This window comes from Sorex fumeus, unplaced genomic scaffold (genome assembly GCF_029834395.1).
Source record: "Sorex fumeus unplaced genomic scaffold, SorFum_2.1 ptg000051l, whole genome shotgun sequence".
Classification (NCBI taxonomy): Eukaryota; Metazoa; Chordata; class Mammalia; order Eulipotyphla; family Soricidae; genus Sorex; species Sorex fumeus.
Window position 1 is genome coordinate 5839194 of NW_026606108.1, and position 17431 is coordinate 5856624.

The following is a 17431-nucleotide window of genomic DNA, read 5'->3' on the forward strand; positions in this document are numbered from 1 at the left end:
GGTGGTCGCTGGGGGCTTAGGGATGGACACCTGGGAGACTCAGAATGCCTCTGTGGCTGCACCCAGGGGCGCTGGGGGGGTCCCCTCATCCTGTGCTGTCCCCGGCCCCAACTTCTCTGGTCTCCTCCCCTTCTTGACATCCCCAGGACACTGGCTGGGGGGGTTGCAGCTCAGCGTGGGGTGCTCTGGGGGTCGCCTCTGTTGGCCATGGCGGTCTGTGCTCACCGGGGTCTGGCTGTCCGGGGATCCATCTGTCTGTCCTGCTTCTTCACTGCCAGGCCGTGCAGCCTCATCCGCTCTGTACCAAAGTGGAATCACACCTCATCAACAACTATCACTGTCCAAAACCGTTTCTGGTTGGAGTGCAGGAAAGGAGCCTTGGCAGGGAGAAATAAGCCTGTGGGCTTGCACGGAGGCGTGGGGAGGGGCATGCCTCGTAGGCGTTGCAGGTGTGAGGGGGACAGGCCTCCTTCCGGAACTGAGCCGCAGTGACCGAGGGCCAGCAGCCCTTCCCACACTGAGGGGCGGAGTGCAACTCCTTTTCCGGAACATTCTTTTGGAGCCATCCAAACCTGGGACATGGAAGGGTCACTACTGGGCTTTGTGAAGTTCATCCCTCTGAGAACCCCCCACCCCAGCACCTCCATGGGGCGAGAGTTGTGGAGAGTTGGGGGCATGGCAGAGGAGGAGGTACCTCTGACAGCCTGGCGCTGAGACACAGGTAGAAAGTTACGTGGGCCTGGAGGCCGCAGTCCGCGCTGTGCAGGGCCCGGCCCCCCTTTCCGGCACCTTCGATGTGCAGTGTCTCTCCTCACTCCCAGGGGTCACTGAATCGCCAGCCGCTGTGCCCGGGCCAGGGATAGCAGTGACTGAGGGCTTTTTCTGACCTGCTGCTTGCCCAGGCCTGGAGCCGCAGCACCTGCTGGCCAGCTTTGCCCGGCCCAGGGGTCCCTTGTGTCCCTTGTCCCTTCTGCAGGTGGGTCCTGACGGTGCAGGCTGGCCGAATCCTCCACAGCTTCCTCTGGTTGGCTAAGTCCAGCCCATCACCTGGACCCTCAGGGGCTGCAGGCGGCTCCTTTGCCAGGACATTGCCGTGTTAAGGGCCTGAAGAAATGATTTTTATCTTTATCAGTCAAGTGCCCGTAAAGCAGTAGGGATCACTGCAAGAAGCTCTGAGGTGGAGAATCTTTCTTCTGAGCTAACAAGTGTGAGAGAGGGAGGGAGGGAGGGAAGGAGAGAGAAGAGGGAGAGAAAGCGCACGGACAGGCGTGAAGACTTGTCTTGCACACACCCCACCTGGGTTTGATCCTCACCACCCCAGAGGGTCCCCCAGGCACCTCCAGGAGTGATCCCTGAGCACCACCAGATACAGCTACCAAACCCAAAAATAATTTTTTATATGCCAGACACAGTAACAACAAAGTCTCCAATGGAGACGTTACTGGGCCCGCTCGAGCAAAATTTATTAGGCAAAACGAATAGTGACAAAGTCCCTCCCATTGCTTGGAGGTTTCAGACCCCTTGGTGTTTACGGGGCGAAGGCGTTGCCCGGGCACGGAGACGGGCACAGAGCCCCAGTGGTCCCAGCACCGCTCCCTCCTTCCTTTTGCCCCTTTGGAAAAAAGACCCCCCCCCCCACACACACACACCATTGTGCTGCAGGGGGCATTCCCTTTCAGATGTTTTCTCAAAGACACGCCTTGTGAGCGAAGATGATGGCTGCGGGGAGCCCAGCTTTCTCTGAGGGCCAGAGGACACGTCCATGAGGCCCACTCTGCCACCCAGAGGTGACCAGAGGCCTGACCAGGGGCCACTCTGGCACTGTGCCCTGGGTTGTTGCTTTTCTCTCTGTACAGTGGGGCCACCACACCCCTCGTGACTTCATCGTGAGCCCAGACCCTGGGGCTCCGCTCAGAGGGGGTCAGGGCTTGGGTGTTCCCACCTGCATGTGCCTCATGTTTCAAAGTTTCAGGGACTCCCAGAGAGGAGACCCCCACATCCCTCTCAGGCCCATGGTATGTGGAACCCTCTCCTGGCCTTGGTGCCTCAGGCATCTCGGGAAGGGACAGTTCCACTCAGCACAGATGTATTTGAAAGATGGGGACCACATCCGAACCCCCAACAGCTCAGGGGTTCCAAGTGTCCCCTTGGCCCCTGTTCTCCTGCCAGTGTCCTTCTGACTCCCTGCGGTAACCCCTGGGTGGACACCCATCCCGCACCCCTGAGCTCCAGGACCCTGTCCTTGGTTCTTTGACTTATTTTGGCTTTTGGGGGCACACTTAGTGATGCTCTGGGGTTACTCCTGGCTCTGTGCTCAGGAATCACTCCTGGCGGTGCTTGAGGGATCCTATGGGATGTTGGGGATTGAACTCAGGTCGGCTGCGTGCAAGACAAGCACCCTCCCCACTGTCCTGTCACTCCGGCCCTTCCCTGCCCTTGGTTCTCCCAGTGACCCTGTCCGGGCTGGACCCAGTGTGGAGACTCAGCACTGAGACCACATGTCTATTCCCTGGCCCAGGGCAACATCTCCATCTTTCTTTGCCTCAGTTTCCCCATCTGTAAAGCGAGGTGAACAAGAGATCCTGTGAAATGTGCTGTGCCTGGCACAGGGGGAACTCTGGTTTCTTTTTAAGCCCCCCAAAGTGTGGCGTTTCCTCTCCCATGCCACCCCATTCATACCCATTCCACATGGTGTGGAAGGGCAGACCCCTGGTGTGCCTTCGGTGGAGTGCCCAGTGGGTGTTGGGGCGGGCAGGAGGCTGGCTAGAGGGCTGAGGGTGTTTCCCAGGCTCCCCAAACCCCAGCCCCAGGGAGCCTCCCCCAATCTCAAGTGTAAGAACCCCCCACCCGCCTTGCTGGGGGGCTTGGTCCCGGCATCATCTCCCCCTGGCCCCCTCCACCAAGACATCCACCCTGCAGCCAGTGCGGCCCCAAGGCACCGTGTTAGGGGTACGAGGGGAGGTGTTTGGGGATCAAATGTGTTGTGGGGAAGCCTGGCCAGGGGCAGCTGGGCTTGCACAGGATGTGCTGCCGACTGGATGGTCCTTGGGGCAGCAGAGTCAGGGGCAGTGGGGACGCCGTTGACTGGTAATGGGGAGACTCACACTTGTGGTCACTCTCCGCCTTGTGGCTTCTCTGGACGCTGTCTGTGGAGACGCCCCCAGGAACCCGGACTGAGGGGCAGTGGGTTCTCTAGCCTGAGATGGGGCTGCCTGCAGGAGGCAGTAGCCCGCCAGGCCTCAGGATTCACGGCGGCTTCTCTGTTGGGTGCCTGGGTGTCCCCTCCTGTCTCATCCCTTACTGCCCTGGTTCTCAGGGGGCCCATGTGCCTGGCCCGATGCTTACTGGGTGCTGGTCTGCTGGGCTCCACATGGCTCCAGCCCGGCCACCACCAGAGCCCACACTCTGGGGGGTTGGGGGGTCACAGTCCTGCTGCTCCCTGGGCAAAAGCAGGTGCGGTCAGAGACACGGGCAAGGTGCTCATCTACCCAGGCCTGAGCCAACTCCCCATATGCCGGTCTCATGCCCTCCTGCTGTCCCCGAGCACGGGCCGCTGTCCCCCACCCCAGAGCATGGGGCTGGGGCGGGTTCCTGTGGTATAAAGGCCCGTCCCTCCCCGCCACCCCTCCCTGCCCCCTCTCTCCCCTCTGACAGCTTGGGCATGAACCATGACGATGACCACGCGTCCTGCGCCGGCCGGTCCCACATCATGTCGGGAGAGTGGGTGAAAGGGCGGAGCCCCAGCGACCTGTCCTGGTCCCCCTGCAGCCGAGAGGACCTCGAGAACTTCCTGAAGTAAGTCTGGGAGGCACCCCCATGGGACTCCACTGGACCCCAGCCTCTGGGCGGCACTGCACAGGGGGCACTGGACCCGAGACACTGCAGGGTGATGGGCGCAGTTGGAAATCCACATCCAAGTGTTGGCTCTGCGAAGCTGAGTGAGTGTCCACTGGAGTCCATGGGGATGGGTCTCTGGACCCCCTCTGCACGCCCCAAATAGCAAAGGTTGGTCCAGTGTATGGCCGGGAGAGTGGGGAGCTCAGCACTGTACTGATTTGCCAGCAAGTGTGAGGCTGGGCCCGATCCAGGCCCTGCAGAAGCGGCCGGCCTGAGGGTGCCACGTCCCTCCTGGCCTCTGTCCACAGGCCCCACACCTGTGGGTGCGTCGGGCTGGCATTCGGTCTGGTGGTGTTATAGGAACCCACCCCCAGGGATGCACACGCTGTGTAGACCTGGGTTCTTGGGGCGGCTGCTCTGCTGCCCACACACACAGCCCCGGGCCCTCGGCCTCGGGCATGCGGACACACAACCCAGGGCTGGGGGCTGGGCCATGCTGACTCTGGGACATGGGCCAGGGCACCAGGGTGGATGGGTTTGCCTGCCGCGCTGACTCAGGGATGCGGGCGGGGTGCTGGGGCGATGGGTGCTGTGAGCCGCCTCCCTCTGGTTCTCGGACGTGAAGGTGACAAGCCTTCAGCGCACCCTTCTTTGGGTCTGTCGCTGCCTCCCCGGGCCCAGGGCCCCACCCGAGGTGCTCTCTGCATCCCCTTCCCCCAAGTGGTCCCACATTGAAATTCTGGAGCCAGGCAGTGGGTGCGGCCAGGGCACAGTTCTGACCAGGCAGCCTGTTCACTGCCACCCTGGACAGCGTCCCCTCCCCAACACACAAAGGGTCTGCAGTTAGGAGCAGCACTTTGAAGGAAGGAAAAAAAGAGAAAAGGAAGGAAGGAAGGAAGGAAGGAAGGAAGGAAGGAAGGAAGGAAGGAGAAGGGCTGGAGCAATAGCACAGCGGATAGGGTGTTTGCCTTGCACACGGCTGACCCGGGTTCAATTCCCAGCATCCCATGTGGTCCCCTGAGCACTGCCAGGAGTAATTCCTGAGTGCGGATCCAGGAGTAACCCCTGTGCATTGCCAGGTGTGACCCCAAAAGCAGGGAAAAAAAAGAAGAAAGAATAATTCTGGGTTTCTTTCTCCGTACCTTTAGCTTTTTTTTTCTCCTGCCTTTTGGGCCACACCCAGCGATGCACAGGGGTTACTCCTGGCTCTGCACTCAGGAATTACCCCTGGCTCTGCTCAGGGGACCATATGGGATGTTGGGGATTGAACACGGGTTGCCACATGCAAGGCAAGTGCCTTCCCCACTGTACTATCACTCCGACCCCTTGACATTTCGCTTATAGCATAAGAAAGTGTGGCCGCAGGCTGCCTGAAAGCGTTGGTCTCCCCCTCCCCCCCTGCCGGCCTCGTGTGCCCCCAGGTGGGGGGTGTGCCTGTGTGGGGCTCCTCTGCAGCCCCCCACAGAGGACCCCCACTCAGCCGCACGCTCTGCTCACCGGAGGTGGTGCACACAGTCTCTCCCAACGCATGCCTCTCTGCTGTTGCAGGTCGAAAATCAGCACCTGCCTGCTGGTGACAGACCCCAGGAGCCAGCACGCGCTGCCCCTGCCCTCCAAGCTCCCGGGCATGCACTACAGTGCCAACGAGCAGTGCCAGATCCTGTTTGGCACCAACGCCACCTTCTGCAAGAACATGGAGGTATGCAGCTCCCCCCCCCCCCCGCCCCGTGCACCACAGAACATACACGCAACACGTGTGGGCATGCAGCCCCTGTGCCCAGGCACCCGCACACACACCAGCACCCACGGGTACGCTCACGTGCCACACCCAGGGCTGGAGGGACCACGCGGCAGGTTCGAGCCCTGGCATGGCTCCTGGTCAGAGAGCTGGGCAGACATGGGGCATCGCCCGCCACGGATGCTTGGGGGAAGCCGCAGCTTAGACACGGACACTCCCTGTGAGAGGGGCAGGCGGGCAGTGCCAGGGTGCGGGCGCAGGTAGTTGGGGCTGCCCTTCCAGGTTCTGCCCAGGCAGGTGCAGTGCCCCCTTGTGGAGGGTCGTGTGAGTGGCTCTTGTGGGTGGCTCAAGGCCCCTAACCCTCACCTTATTCCACGTCCTGATGGGCACAGGGGCTTGTACCAAAGTCCTTATGGACATCATCTGGTACCAGGATTCCCCTTTGCCCAGGGTTCTCTGGGGGCTTCTCCGAATGGGGCGGAGAGATGGAGTGGGAGTACTGTGCTTGCCTTGGCTACAACCTGCCAGGTTCGGTCCCCCGCACCTGTTCGGTTTCCTGAGCCCTCAAGGAGTGATGCCTCAACACACTGAATGTGAACCAGCAATAAAAAGGCTTCTGTGGTTTTCAGCTGTTCCTTTACCAGCTCGTTGGGGGCTCACTCTGGGTCTGCCATGAAGTGTCCCCTCTACCCCAGTGCTGTTCCTCACCCCCTCTGGACACCGACTGTGCTGTCCCACCTGCCAAGATCACTGTCTGTAGCTCTGGGGTCACATTTCCCTCATGTCTAACTCTGGACCCCGGTCAGCCCAGACCTGGCCTTGCCAGGCAGCCAGACACCCCAAAGTCAACAGAAAGACAGAAAGATCTCTGACCCCCTCACCCCACAAGGCCATTGAGTGACCATTTTACGGTCACCTAAAGGCCATCCTGGCTCTGCCTTCAGCCGAGAAGGAGTCAGCAGAGACGGGACATCCCCTCCCATTGGACACCAGATGAAACGCATGGAGCCTTCATGCCCAGGACTGGACATGGCCCTCAGGAGACGGGGCTGACAGGAGTCTCTTATCTGGCCACCTGGTTACCTGCCTGGATGCCTGGATCCAATTATGGAGGGAGGGAGTGAGCTGGGAAGCAGAGGGGACAGAGCTGGGGGTCAGGGACTGCAGTACGGGCATTGTGGAAGGAGCCCCGGCGTCGTGGGCGGGTACACTTGGCAGCACCAGGCCTCCAAGCCGCATCCTGGTTTTATTATCCCCAGGAACTCCTTGCCTGTTTCACGCTTGGATTTGGAGTCTGTCTGTTTCCTTGGCAACCATACATACTTCAGAGATGATGAGAAATGTCGAGCCTTGGTGCCAAAGGGTCCCGCGCCCCGCCACGGGTGCTGGAGAGTGGCGGTGGCCCAGCCTCCGTCCCAGGGCGGCAACTTGCCCGGGAGAAGCTCTCGGGTGGGTTTCCAAATACGGGACCTCCTTGGCCACTGTCAGCCCCAACCCCAAATTAAAAGCCCTGTCCTCGCTCCAAGGTGCAGGGCAAATGGCCTTAGGGAAACGTGGCTGTGGGGAGCAGCCTCCCAGTGCCGTAGCAACCAGGTTCCCGCTGTGTGGACATCGCTCGCCAGAGAGCCGAGAGCAGCAGAAGCCGGCACATGTGTTTTTCCACATGTGTTTCCGTGTTCGCGCCCGCTGAGCCGCCAGCACTCTCCACGCCGGCTTGTCATGTCACATCGTGTCTATCTGCCGACTGGGGGAGTGGGGGTGGGGGTTTGTCCGGTTCCAGCCCATCTATGGAAAGAAGAGCTCAAAAAACAAAACAAAACCAAAAAAAAGTTTGGCCTCCATCACTGGCGTTCGCAGCAGAAGTTATTGGCACATGCAGCTGTCTCCGCGTTTAGCCAATGGGCATGTGATGTTTTGAATCGGATGGAGCCGTTTGAGAAAGCCCAAACATCAAAGCCATGAACTAGGGGCGATAAATATTTATCAGCAAGGGCAAATAAACTTCATGCAATTAGCCCGATTCATCTATTTTATGATTACAAGGCCCTGCTGTTTCCGTCGGCTGCCATCCACGGCGTGGAGGAGCTGGGACCCACTCCCAGGAGGACAGACAGATGGCTGGAGGGGTGAGGCCACGGCCCTCACTAGCAGGGCTCACGGACGCCCTAGATGTGCCCCTGGAGCTGCTGAGTGCAGTGACCGCAGGCCGCACCCCTGTGGAACGGGATTCAGAGATTTCCTCCAGCCATTCAGAAACGCTCCCATCACACAGCCCGGCAGCTCAGAGGAGAACGGATCAGGCAGCGCTGACGGGGAGGATCTCTCCACACCCGCCATCCCCTCGACTTTCACACAGAGTCGAAACATGGGTCACATGCCCCAGCACAGATGGGGGGCAAAGTGAGACAAATGGAGTCACACCTTCCCGGGCCGCGTGGAGAAGCACCGGAGGGTCCGTGTTCAGCGGAAATAAGAAGAGAGACAAGTGCCGGAAGAGATCCCACGACAGGTGGGCCTGCAGAGCAGGGCGAGGAAGCAGACGCAGGCCATGGGAGCAAACCGCCAGGGTCTGGCCAGAGAAGCGGGGAGTCCGAGGGGTGAGAGAGCTAACAGGACCCAGAGGACTCTGCTGGAGGGAGGGACAGCGTGGTGGACGGCCTGCTCAGGCATCGTCGTGCAGTATAGCACGGAACTATTGGCACTCTCGTGAAATAATCTTAGCTGCAAAATAGAGGCGTTTGCCAATGGGACCTTGACGAGCGCCTCTGTATGGCCAGCGAGGCCACAGGCGGTAGAAGCAAGAATTGAGCGTGGCATGTTCCACCCCATGGCTGGCTGGGCACATGGCAGAAATGCCGCTTCTCCTGCTGGTGTTGAGCTGCCTGAGGGTTCTGCACGGCACCTCACTAGGTCTGGAGGGAGAAGCGCCCTGGGGAGCCCCACTGGGCTCTGGGCCACGGTCGGCCCATCCCTCGCTGTGTCTGTTCTGTTCTCTCTTGCTGGGTCCTTGTCATTGATGTCAGGGCCCTCCTTCCCCACCGCACGCACTGCCCTGCCCAGCTCTTGCCCACTGGCTGTAATAACTCGCACGTCCTTCCCAAAGTCATTTCTGTTCTAGGATTCGATTCGGGGCCATGTCTGGCGGTGCTCAGAGATGACTCCTGGCTCTGTGCTCAGGGCTCACTCCTTTGCTGAGGGGACCCTATGAGGTAGTGGGGGTCAAACCCAAGTCAGCCACTTGCTAAGCCAGTGCCCTCCATAGTCACCACAAGGGATCTGGCGCCTGTTCTTCCTGGCCTCTCCCTGGGGCTTGGTATGGGGTGGTCCTAAGTGTGGCCAGGGCAGTCCTTCAGCAGCTGTAGCAGCCCACGTCCAGCACCTGTTCTTTCACACTGCCCCCTCCTGCTCCCCCTCCCATACCCCCCCCGTAGCTCATGCTGTCACCAAATCTGGGGGGTCGTAGGTGCAGGAACATGGAATCTTGCTGAGTAGAATGAACGCAGGTGCAGTGATGCACCTGTGGCCGTATTTCACTGAAGAGTTTCCACCACCACCGCATGAGTGTAGTTATTTGGGGGTGCAGTGGGGTTTGCTTCTGCTTGCAGGTCACACCCCGTGGTGTTTTAGAGTTACTCCTGGCTCTGCACTCAGGGCTCGCTCTGGAGCGGCTCGGGAAAACATGGGGTGCCGGGGACGGAGCCCAGCTGGCCCTCCCGCTGTCCTGTCGCTCTGGCCCCGAGATTTTCCAGATGTGGCATTGGTATATCTGTGGTGTGTGTGTTGGGGGTGGGGATATGTGGTGTGTGTGTGTGTGATGTGTGGGTGGGGGATGTGTGGGGGGGGGATGTGATGTGTGTGTGTGGGGTGTGTGGGGTGTGGGTGTGTGTGTGTCTAAGCCTCAGAGCCAGCAGCACTGAGAATGAGAGGTCCAGACTACAACACCCACACTTTAAAGGTGCCTGTTAAGGAGCAGGTTGGGGGTGGGAGGGAGGTGGGGACCCTCTGAGGGGCTGCAGCATTGTCCTCTAAAGTGCTTGTCCTCAGCTTTGATTTTGTCAGTAACAGTGCCATGATAAAAACTTAATTTTGAAAATCTTCCCCATGGTCGTACACCTTATGATGCCATAATATCTGCAATGATTATGCCAGGAAATGTGTTGTTCGCTGTTCTTTGACTTCCAGACTCCCGAGCTGCCTCTTTCCCTCCTTCCCTTCCTCCCTTTCTTCCTTCCCTCTTCCCTTCCTCCCTCCTTCCTCCTTCCTCTTCCTTCCTCCTTCCTTCCTTTCTTTTTTCCTTCCTACTTTCCTTCCCTCTTTCCTTCCTTCCCTTCCCTTCCCTCCTTCCTTCCCTCCTTTCTTCCACCCCCATCTCTCCTCCTTCCCTCCCATCCTTTTCTCCTACTTCCCTTTTTCCTTCCCTCCCTCCCTCCCTCCCTCCTTCCCTCCCTCCCTCCCTTCCTTCCTTCCTCCTTTCCTTTCTTCCCATCCTCCTTTTCCTCCGCCTGCTTCCAACCTCAAATCCGCATGCATGGTGCCACCCCCCATCGTGACTCCACTGACCTCTGTGTCCCCATCAGTTGTCCTATTCTTCCTTGTCAGCAGCATTTGATGTGTGCGGGGCTGTGGTGTCTGGTGGAAGGAGACACCTCCTGCAAGACTAAGCTGGACCCTCCGCTGGATGGCACAGAGTGTGGGGCAGACAAGGTAATCCACCCCCTACCCTCATCCTGGGGACCCTTGACACCTTAGGAGCAGAAGCCCCTGAGCATCCCCCAGGCTCCCCAGGGAGGCCGACAGGGCCCACTGCGGGTACCACCGAGCCAGAAGCACAATTGGCCCACAGTCTCAGGTGTGGTTGACTTAAAGTGGGAAAGCTTGACCACAGCAGGAAAGAGAGGAAGAGAAAGAAATTGTGTCCTCACCTGCTGTCAGCTGGGGGACATGGGATCCAGGCGTGGAATCTCACCTGCCATCAGCTAGGGAACATGGGATCCAGGCACGGAATCTCACCTGCCATCAGTTGAGGGTTGGGGGTGGAGCCATGAGTTGAACCAGCAAAGCTTTGGAAGCCCTGAGAGAGGTTATGCGTCTGGGGGTCCCTGTTGGCAGGAGGAGTGACCAGAGGAGGGGGTGAAGGGCCGGCCCCAGCCGGAGAGCTGTGATTGGGTGGACCCCATCCTGCCACCTTGGGGGACCTGGGGGAAATGATTCTGCTCTCGTCTTTTGCTCCCCAACGAGAGACTCGAAGCAAAGGGAGCCGCGGCTCAGACTCTTTGTTCCCCAGGATTCATTCTTCTGGGGGTCTATACCTCCTCCCCGAGTACGTTTCACCCAAAGGTTCGGGATGAAACTCCAGCCGCCGCCCCTCCCCACCCGACTCCAAGCAGTATAGAGGCGTGATGCTGAGGGAGCACAGAAGAACCCCTCAGACAGCCCCGCACCCCCAGAACCAGCTGCTGACCCCGGTGGCAGAGCAGGCATGCAGCCCTGTGAGGTGGCTGGAAGGGAAGTGAGATGGTGCACGGGGAGGGCGCCGGCCTTGCACGCAGCTGACCCGGGTTCCTGATCCTGAGAGCACAGAGCCAGGAGTGAGCCTGCTGTGGCCTCAAAGCCCCCACACCTCCCCAAACAACCCCAGGTGATCTGGTGGCATTCTGTTGGATGGGGAAGGGGCATCTCCCAGGGGCTGCCCTGCACAGCTCAAGCCAGCAGGGGGAGAGGGGGCAGGACAGCCTTATGGTCAGACCTGCTGATATGACGCCACTGTGCCACCTGCAGACTTGGGGCCTGTGCCAGCTGGCGAGGGTCCCTGACACCCCAGCTGTCATCTGGCCCTGCAGGGGTGCGGGGTGCCCTGCAGGAGGTGAGGTGTGGACCTGCAGGGGTGCAGGGTATCCTACAGGGAGTTGGGGGTGGCCCTGCAGGGGTGCGGGGTGCCCAGCAGGGGTGTGGGGTGCCCTGCAGGGGGTGGGGGTGAGGGTGCAGGGCCCGGGGCTGCGTGGCCCTGCAGCGGCGTGGCTCTTCTTGTAGTGGTGCCGCGCGGGCGCGTGCGTGAGCAAGGCGCCCATCCCCGACCACGTGGATGGAGACTGGAGCCCATGGGGCGCCTGGAGCATGTGCAGCCGCACGTGTGGCACAGGCGCACGCTTCCGGCAGCGGAAATGCGACAACCCCCCGTAAGTGCCCGGGTCCCCGGTGGGCGCGGATTCCACCGTCCCGTGTCTGGGGATACTCAAAAATCCCAGGGGTGGGCCCCAGGGCTGCCCCCTGCAGTGGTGCCGGCACCGAGTCCCCGTGGCCCCAGGCCCCTGGCTGGCTTCTTCTTCCCGAGACCACTGGGCACCCCCGGCCTGCCCCACTGGCCGGCTTAGTTCGAGACCGCCTGTGCTCTGCCGGCCACCAAGACCTCAGCCAGGAAATCCCTTGGGGACATTTTTTTTTTTCCTTCAGTGCTTCCTGGGATGACCCCGACTCGGTTTGCCTTTTCTTTCCCTTCCCGGAGCCCGGGGCTCCTTCTGCAGTTCATCACCCCCTGGTCTTCCTCCTTCTCTCCCCAGTTCCCACTGTCTCATCCCACTCACATGTCCCCTGTAAGCGCTCTGCTGTCTGTCCGGCCCACAGCCATGTTCCCCAGCCTGAGGCCCAGCAAGGACAGGCCCCGGGCGCCCTCAGGGTGGGCCTTTCATTGGTGCTGCAGTGTGTTGGCTGATGTGCCATCACCCAAGGCAGAGAAGCTGAGCTGATGGTACTGTGAGCCAACCCCTCAGCGGGCAGGGCACTGGCCCTGCACACGGCCAACCCAGGCTCAATCCAGGGTCCCCCGAGCCCTGCCAGCAGTGACCCTTGAGTGCAGAGCCAGGAGTAACCTCTGAGCACCTCTCAGCTATGGCCCCTTAACAAACACAAGTAAAGTCAGCATCAGGCAGACAAAGAGATGTTAAGCTCGTAGCTTATGATTGGATGCAGCAAACAACAGCTACAGACCAAACCAGGGGGACTCCCCAGTGTGCTCAGGGCCTGTGTCCCCCCGTGGGAGTGGGGGTCGTGTGGCTCAGCGCTCACCTCACGTGATTACTAGAAGCCGGGAAGGGACACGCAGAGACACGCAGGGGTGGGGGAGGCCCCAACAGCCCCCACTCTGAGGCCGCAGGAAGACAACCCCACTCAGACTGGGGGTCCCTGAGGCAGCTGGGCCCTCCCACCCACCTCGTCAGACCCCCAGGGGTCCTGTCTCCCGAGAGTGTCCAGCATGCTGGTGCTCATCATGGTGTGTGGGGACGCTGGCTTTCACTGTGGCCGGTTAATGCTAACCCTTCCTTTCCCGCCAGCCCGGGGCCCCGAGGCCTGCCCTGCCGGGGTGCCAGCGTGCAGCACGGGGTCTGTGAGCGCCCACCCTGCCCACCCGGCCTGCCCAGCTTCCGGGACCAGCAGTGCCAGACGCAGGACCGGCTGGGCGGCAGCACCACGAGCCTCCTGACCGCCGTGGTGGTGGACGGTGAGCGGGGCCCCTCCTCCCTGCCCTGCAGACCCCGCCTGCCCCACCCCGAGCGTGGGGAGCAGGCAGACTCCTCCTGTACCCCCTTCGCAGCCCCAGTGCGTGTGCTGGCCTCCCCCACCTTCGCAGCCTCGCCCTGAGGTTGGGGGTCCCAGGGTCGGTCCATGGGGAGCCGGAAGCCTGCAGAGCCCACAGCCCTAGAGCCTTACTGGACCTCTTTCCCCTCCCCCCACAATCAAAAGAAACATTTTCAGTAAAACAGGGCGGAAGAGATGACATGAGCTTACAGCACTTGCCTTGCACACAGCCCACCCCCCACAGATACCCTGCGGCCCCCTGAATACTGCCACAAGGGCAGCCTGAGCACAGCAGCCCCAAGCCTCCGGCACAGAGCCCCTGCCCGCCCCCCCCACCCGCATGTATGTGTAGCTGTGTGAGCGCGAGGGCAGAAACCCCACGGAAAGGTCTGGTCTGGTTGGTTTGTTTTTCTTTTCCACCCATGTCTCCAAGTCCACGTGAAACATGTTATTTGCGTCCTGACCCATTTGGGGCGGTGCAGTCTGAGGTTCCCTTATCATCCCAGCGGCTGTGGAGGAGGTGGGCCCGGCCCCAAGCTGGTCTCTGCCAGCTGCACCACACTCTTTCTACCCGAGTTGTGTGCCACTGCCCCGATGGCAAAGTGCCACCGTCCTTGAGGACAGGCTGGGCCCCCCGAGTGACCTGCCTTGGAATGAAAGGCCCGCCCAGCGTTTGCCCCACCCTGACATCACAGGTCGGGTTCTTCTGCCCCTCAGAGTGTGAAGGAGGGGATGGGAGCCCCCACCCCCCTCACCCCGCTGTGCCCTGAGGCAGAGTCTGAGCTTGGCCATTCCTGTGGTCGCCCTGGGCTGCCCTGTCTGCTGCTCTGCTGTCGCCAAGGAACGCTTCTGCATTCCTGACCGGGAGCGCTAGAGGCTTTTTCCTCCTCCCCCTATTTTTTTTTTCTTTGCAAAAAGAGAAAAAGGAAAGAAATTTGGCAGGGATTCTTGCCAAGGTAGAATTTCCGATAGAGGCCTCTGGGACACAGCCATGCCTCCCTCGACAGCATGTGCAAGGCAAGACCCGAGTCAGGCTTGCCCCTCAGCCCTGCAGGCCATGCAACCCCCCAGGGGTCAGAGTGTCACAGCAGAGGTCATGACTGCACATGGTAGGACCTTTCTAGCACCTTCCCAGTGAGGCAGAACCTCCCTCAGTTCTGAACCACCAGCACCCCTCACGTCTGCTCCCCCAGAGGAACAGAGGTCTGAATCTGACAAAATACACGGTTGATGGGAGGAGAATGGCAGAGCTAAATGAGCACAGGAGAGAAGTAAGGGGGAATGTCCATGTCCATGAACAGGAAACTCAGTGTCAGGGTGTGAGTACCCCCCAGTCCCACCTAATCTGGGTCAGCATCAGCTCAACAGTGAGGGAGGCCACATGCCCACTCACAGGGTGAAGGACAAGGAGAAGAATGAGCAGTTTGTATCAGGAAGTGAGCATGGGGGCTGCAGCTGGGCATGGCCAGGGGCCAGGCGGGAAGCAGTCCCTCATCAGTGGGGGCTCATATCCTCACTCATGGACTCACTCATATCTCCACTCATCCCACTCACAGCCCCACAGAATCCCCATATACATCCGCCTCACATCCCCCTCACCTTCCCCCTCACATCCCCCTTAGTCCCTCTCACATCCCCCTCACATAACCCCTCACATCCCCCTCACATCCCCCTCACATCCCCCCTTACATCCCCCCTCACATCCCCCTCACATGCTCTCTCACATCCCCCTCACATCCCCACTCACATTCCCCTCACATCCCCCCTCAAATCCCCCTCACATAACCCCTCACATGCCCTCTCATATCCCCCCTCACATAACCCCTCACATCCCCCCTCACATCCCCTCTCACATCCCCCCTCACATCCCCCCCTCACATCCCCCTCACATCCCCCTCACATCCCCCCTCACATCCCCCTCACATCCCCTGCACATCCCCCCTCACATCCCCCTCACATCCCCCTCACATCCCCCTCACATCCCCTCTCACAACACCTCACATCCCCCACACAGAACCCCTCACATTCCCCTCAAATAACCCCTCACATCCCCCCTCACATCCCCCCTCACATCCCCTCTCACATCCTCCCTCACATCTCCCCTCACATCCCCCTCACATAACCCCTCACATGCCTCTCATACCCCCCTCACATAACCCCCACATGCCCTCTCATATCCCCCCTCACATAACCCCTCACATCTCCCCTCACATCCCCCTCACATCCCCTCTCACATCCCCCCTCACATCCCCCCTCACGTCCCCCTCACATCCCCTTCACATCCCCCTCATATCCCCTTCACATCCACTCTCACAACCCCTCACATCCCCCACAAAGAACCCCTCACATTCCCCTCAAATAACCCCTCACATCCCCCCTCATATCCCCTCTCATATCCCCCCTCACATCTCCCCTCACATCCCCCTCATCCCCACTCACATCCCCCTCACATAACCCCTCACATTCCCTTCACATCCCTCCTCACATCCCCCTCACATCCCCCCTTCATATCTCCTCACATCCCCTCAAATCCCCCTTCGCATCCCCCTCATATCCCCACTCACAGGCCCACTCACATCCCCCTCACATCCCCTCACATTCCCCCCCCCACATCCCCCTCACATCCCCACTCACAACCCTGCAGGCCCAGTGCCCCAGGACCCCCGCGCCTCCCTTCCCCGGTGTCTTTGCTCAGCCGTGTCCTCCCCCCTCAGAGAAGCCCTGCGCACTCTACTGCTCTCCGCTGGGCAAGGAGGCGCCTGTGCTGGTGGCCGAGCGCGTCCTGGACGGGACACCGTGCGGCCCCTACGAGACCGACCTCTGCGTGCACGGCCGCTGCCAGGTGCTGGTCCCCTGGGTTCTGGGCTGCGAGGGGGCGGCCTCGGGGGGCTGGGGAGCGAGTTTTCTTGAGAAAGCAGGGCTGGTGCCTCTGCCATCTGGCTCCACGTGTCCCCTCGCTGCCTCGCCCGAGAGGTGCCAGCCAGGATAGGCCCAAGGCAGACATCTGCGGCATTTGCCATCCTGACTGGGTGAGCCAGGGCAGTAAAGGATGACACCGCTATCCACGGCTGGGAAGGGAGGACCAGCTCTGCTTTATCGCCCCAACGTGCACAAAGCTGGGGGTTGGGAGACATGTGTCCCCCCACTCCCACTGGTCTCCACACCCCTCTGGAGCTGGATGTTTCACTCCCCAGCAGCCTCCAGAATGTCATTTAAGATGCCCGAGAGGGCAGGAACACAGACAAGGAACAAGCTGCTCCTCCACACCGTAGCTTCCCCCTCATACACTGCATGCCCTGTCAGGCGTCTCCCTATGCCTGCTCTGCCCACTCAGCAGCCTCTTCTACCAGGCGCCTGGCCTTTGCCTGAGGCTCAGCTGAGAATACGTCATGCTTGGCACAGGGCACATGCCCAAAGGCCTCAGCTCAGGGCCTGTGTCCTTGTCTCCCTCCTTAACCTTGGTTAGAAGTCTCCAGTATGGCAACCACATCCTTTCCGCCCTGCTCTGCACGGCCGAAGAGACTGACCCCTGCCTCCCTGGGCCAGACGCTCCGAGGCTCCATCTCAGCTGTCACCGCCATCATTGACCTCCATGGCCGGTGCTCAGCACATGCAGCCCTACAGACAGGGACACTGGAAGCGAGTGGCAGACAATGACCTCTTGGGTGATGCCTGTGAGCCTCACCCTGCAGCGATGCTGTGCAAATGCACTTCTGAGCCGCCTTCTCCAAGCAGTCCACCTGGTCTGGCAGCAGGACACCCCAACCTAGCCAATTGTGATAACACTGTCTAGAAGTGCCTCCTGAACATCAGTCCCTGAGAACACACCCTGCTTGCCAGATGGGGTTACAGTGGCACCAGCTGTTTCCCCACTGACCAGCTATTTCAGAGGGAAGCAACACTGTCGAGCCTCAGCCCTCTCCCTGCAGTACTAGTGGATATAGAAGGCAAAGAAAAAGCAGGAGCAGGGGGGCCGTGGGGGTGACCACAGGGCAGGGGACTGTGGGGACGGTCGCAGAAAGCTGGCTCGGGTTTCCAGGTACCTCCTCATGGGGAAGGTGGGGGGGAGAGAGACAGAGAAAGATGTGCTGGTGCGGGCAGATGAGGCCGAGGGTCCCCCACTTGCCTCCTAGCCAGGCCCCCTGTTGCCCTCAGTTTCACCGTTTGCCTCTGAGGGCTTCTGGGGAGCACAGACACGAGCTGGTAGGGGTCGGCGTGGACCCCACGGGCCCCCGCGGCATTGTGAGTTGGTCAGAGTTGGCATTGTGGGGTGCCGAGGAGCAG

General features: G+C 60.5%; 1 protein-coding gene across 1 annotated transcript in view; it reads left to right on the forward strand.

Moving 5' to 3' along the window:
- Positions 1 to 17431, forward strand: part of ADAMTS17 (ADAM metallopeptidase with thrombospondin type 1 motif 17) — an 85817-nt gene that overhangs the window by 49564 nt on the left and 18822 nt on the right. The window contains exons 9-14 of the mRNA XM_056124716.1: positions 3655 to 3795; positions 5386 to 5536; positions 10178 to 10279; positions 11606 to 11751; positions 12904 to 13070; positions 15862 to 15989. Coding sequence (XP_055980691.1) covers positions 3655 to 3795; positions 5386 to 5536; positions 10178 to 10279; positions 11606 to 11751; positions 12904 to 13070; positions 15862 to 15989 — 835 coding nt within the window. The remainder of the gene's footprint in view (positions 1 to 3654; positions 3796 to 5385; positions 5537 to 10177; positions 10280 to 11605; positions 11752 to 12903; positions 13071 to 15861; positions 15990 to 17431) is intronic.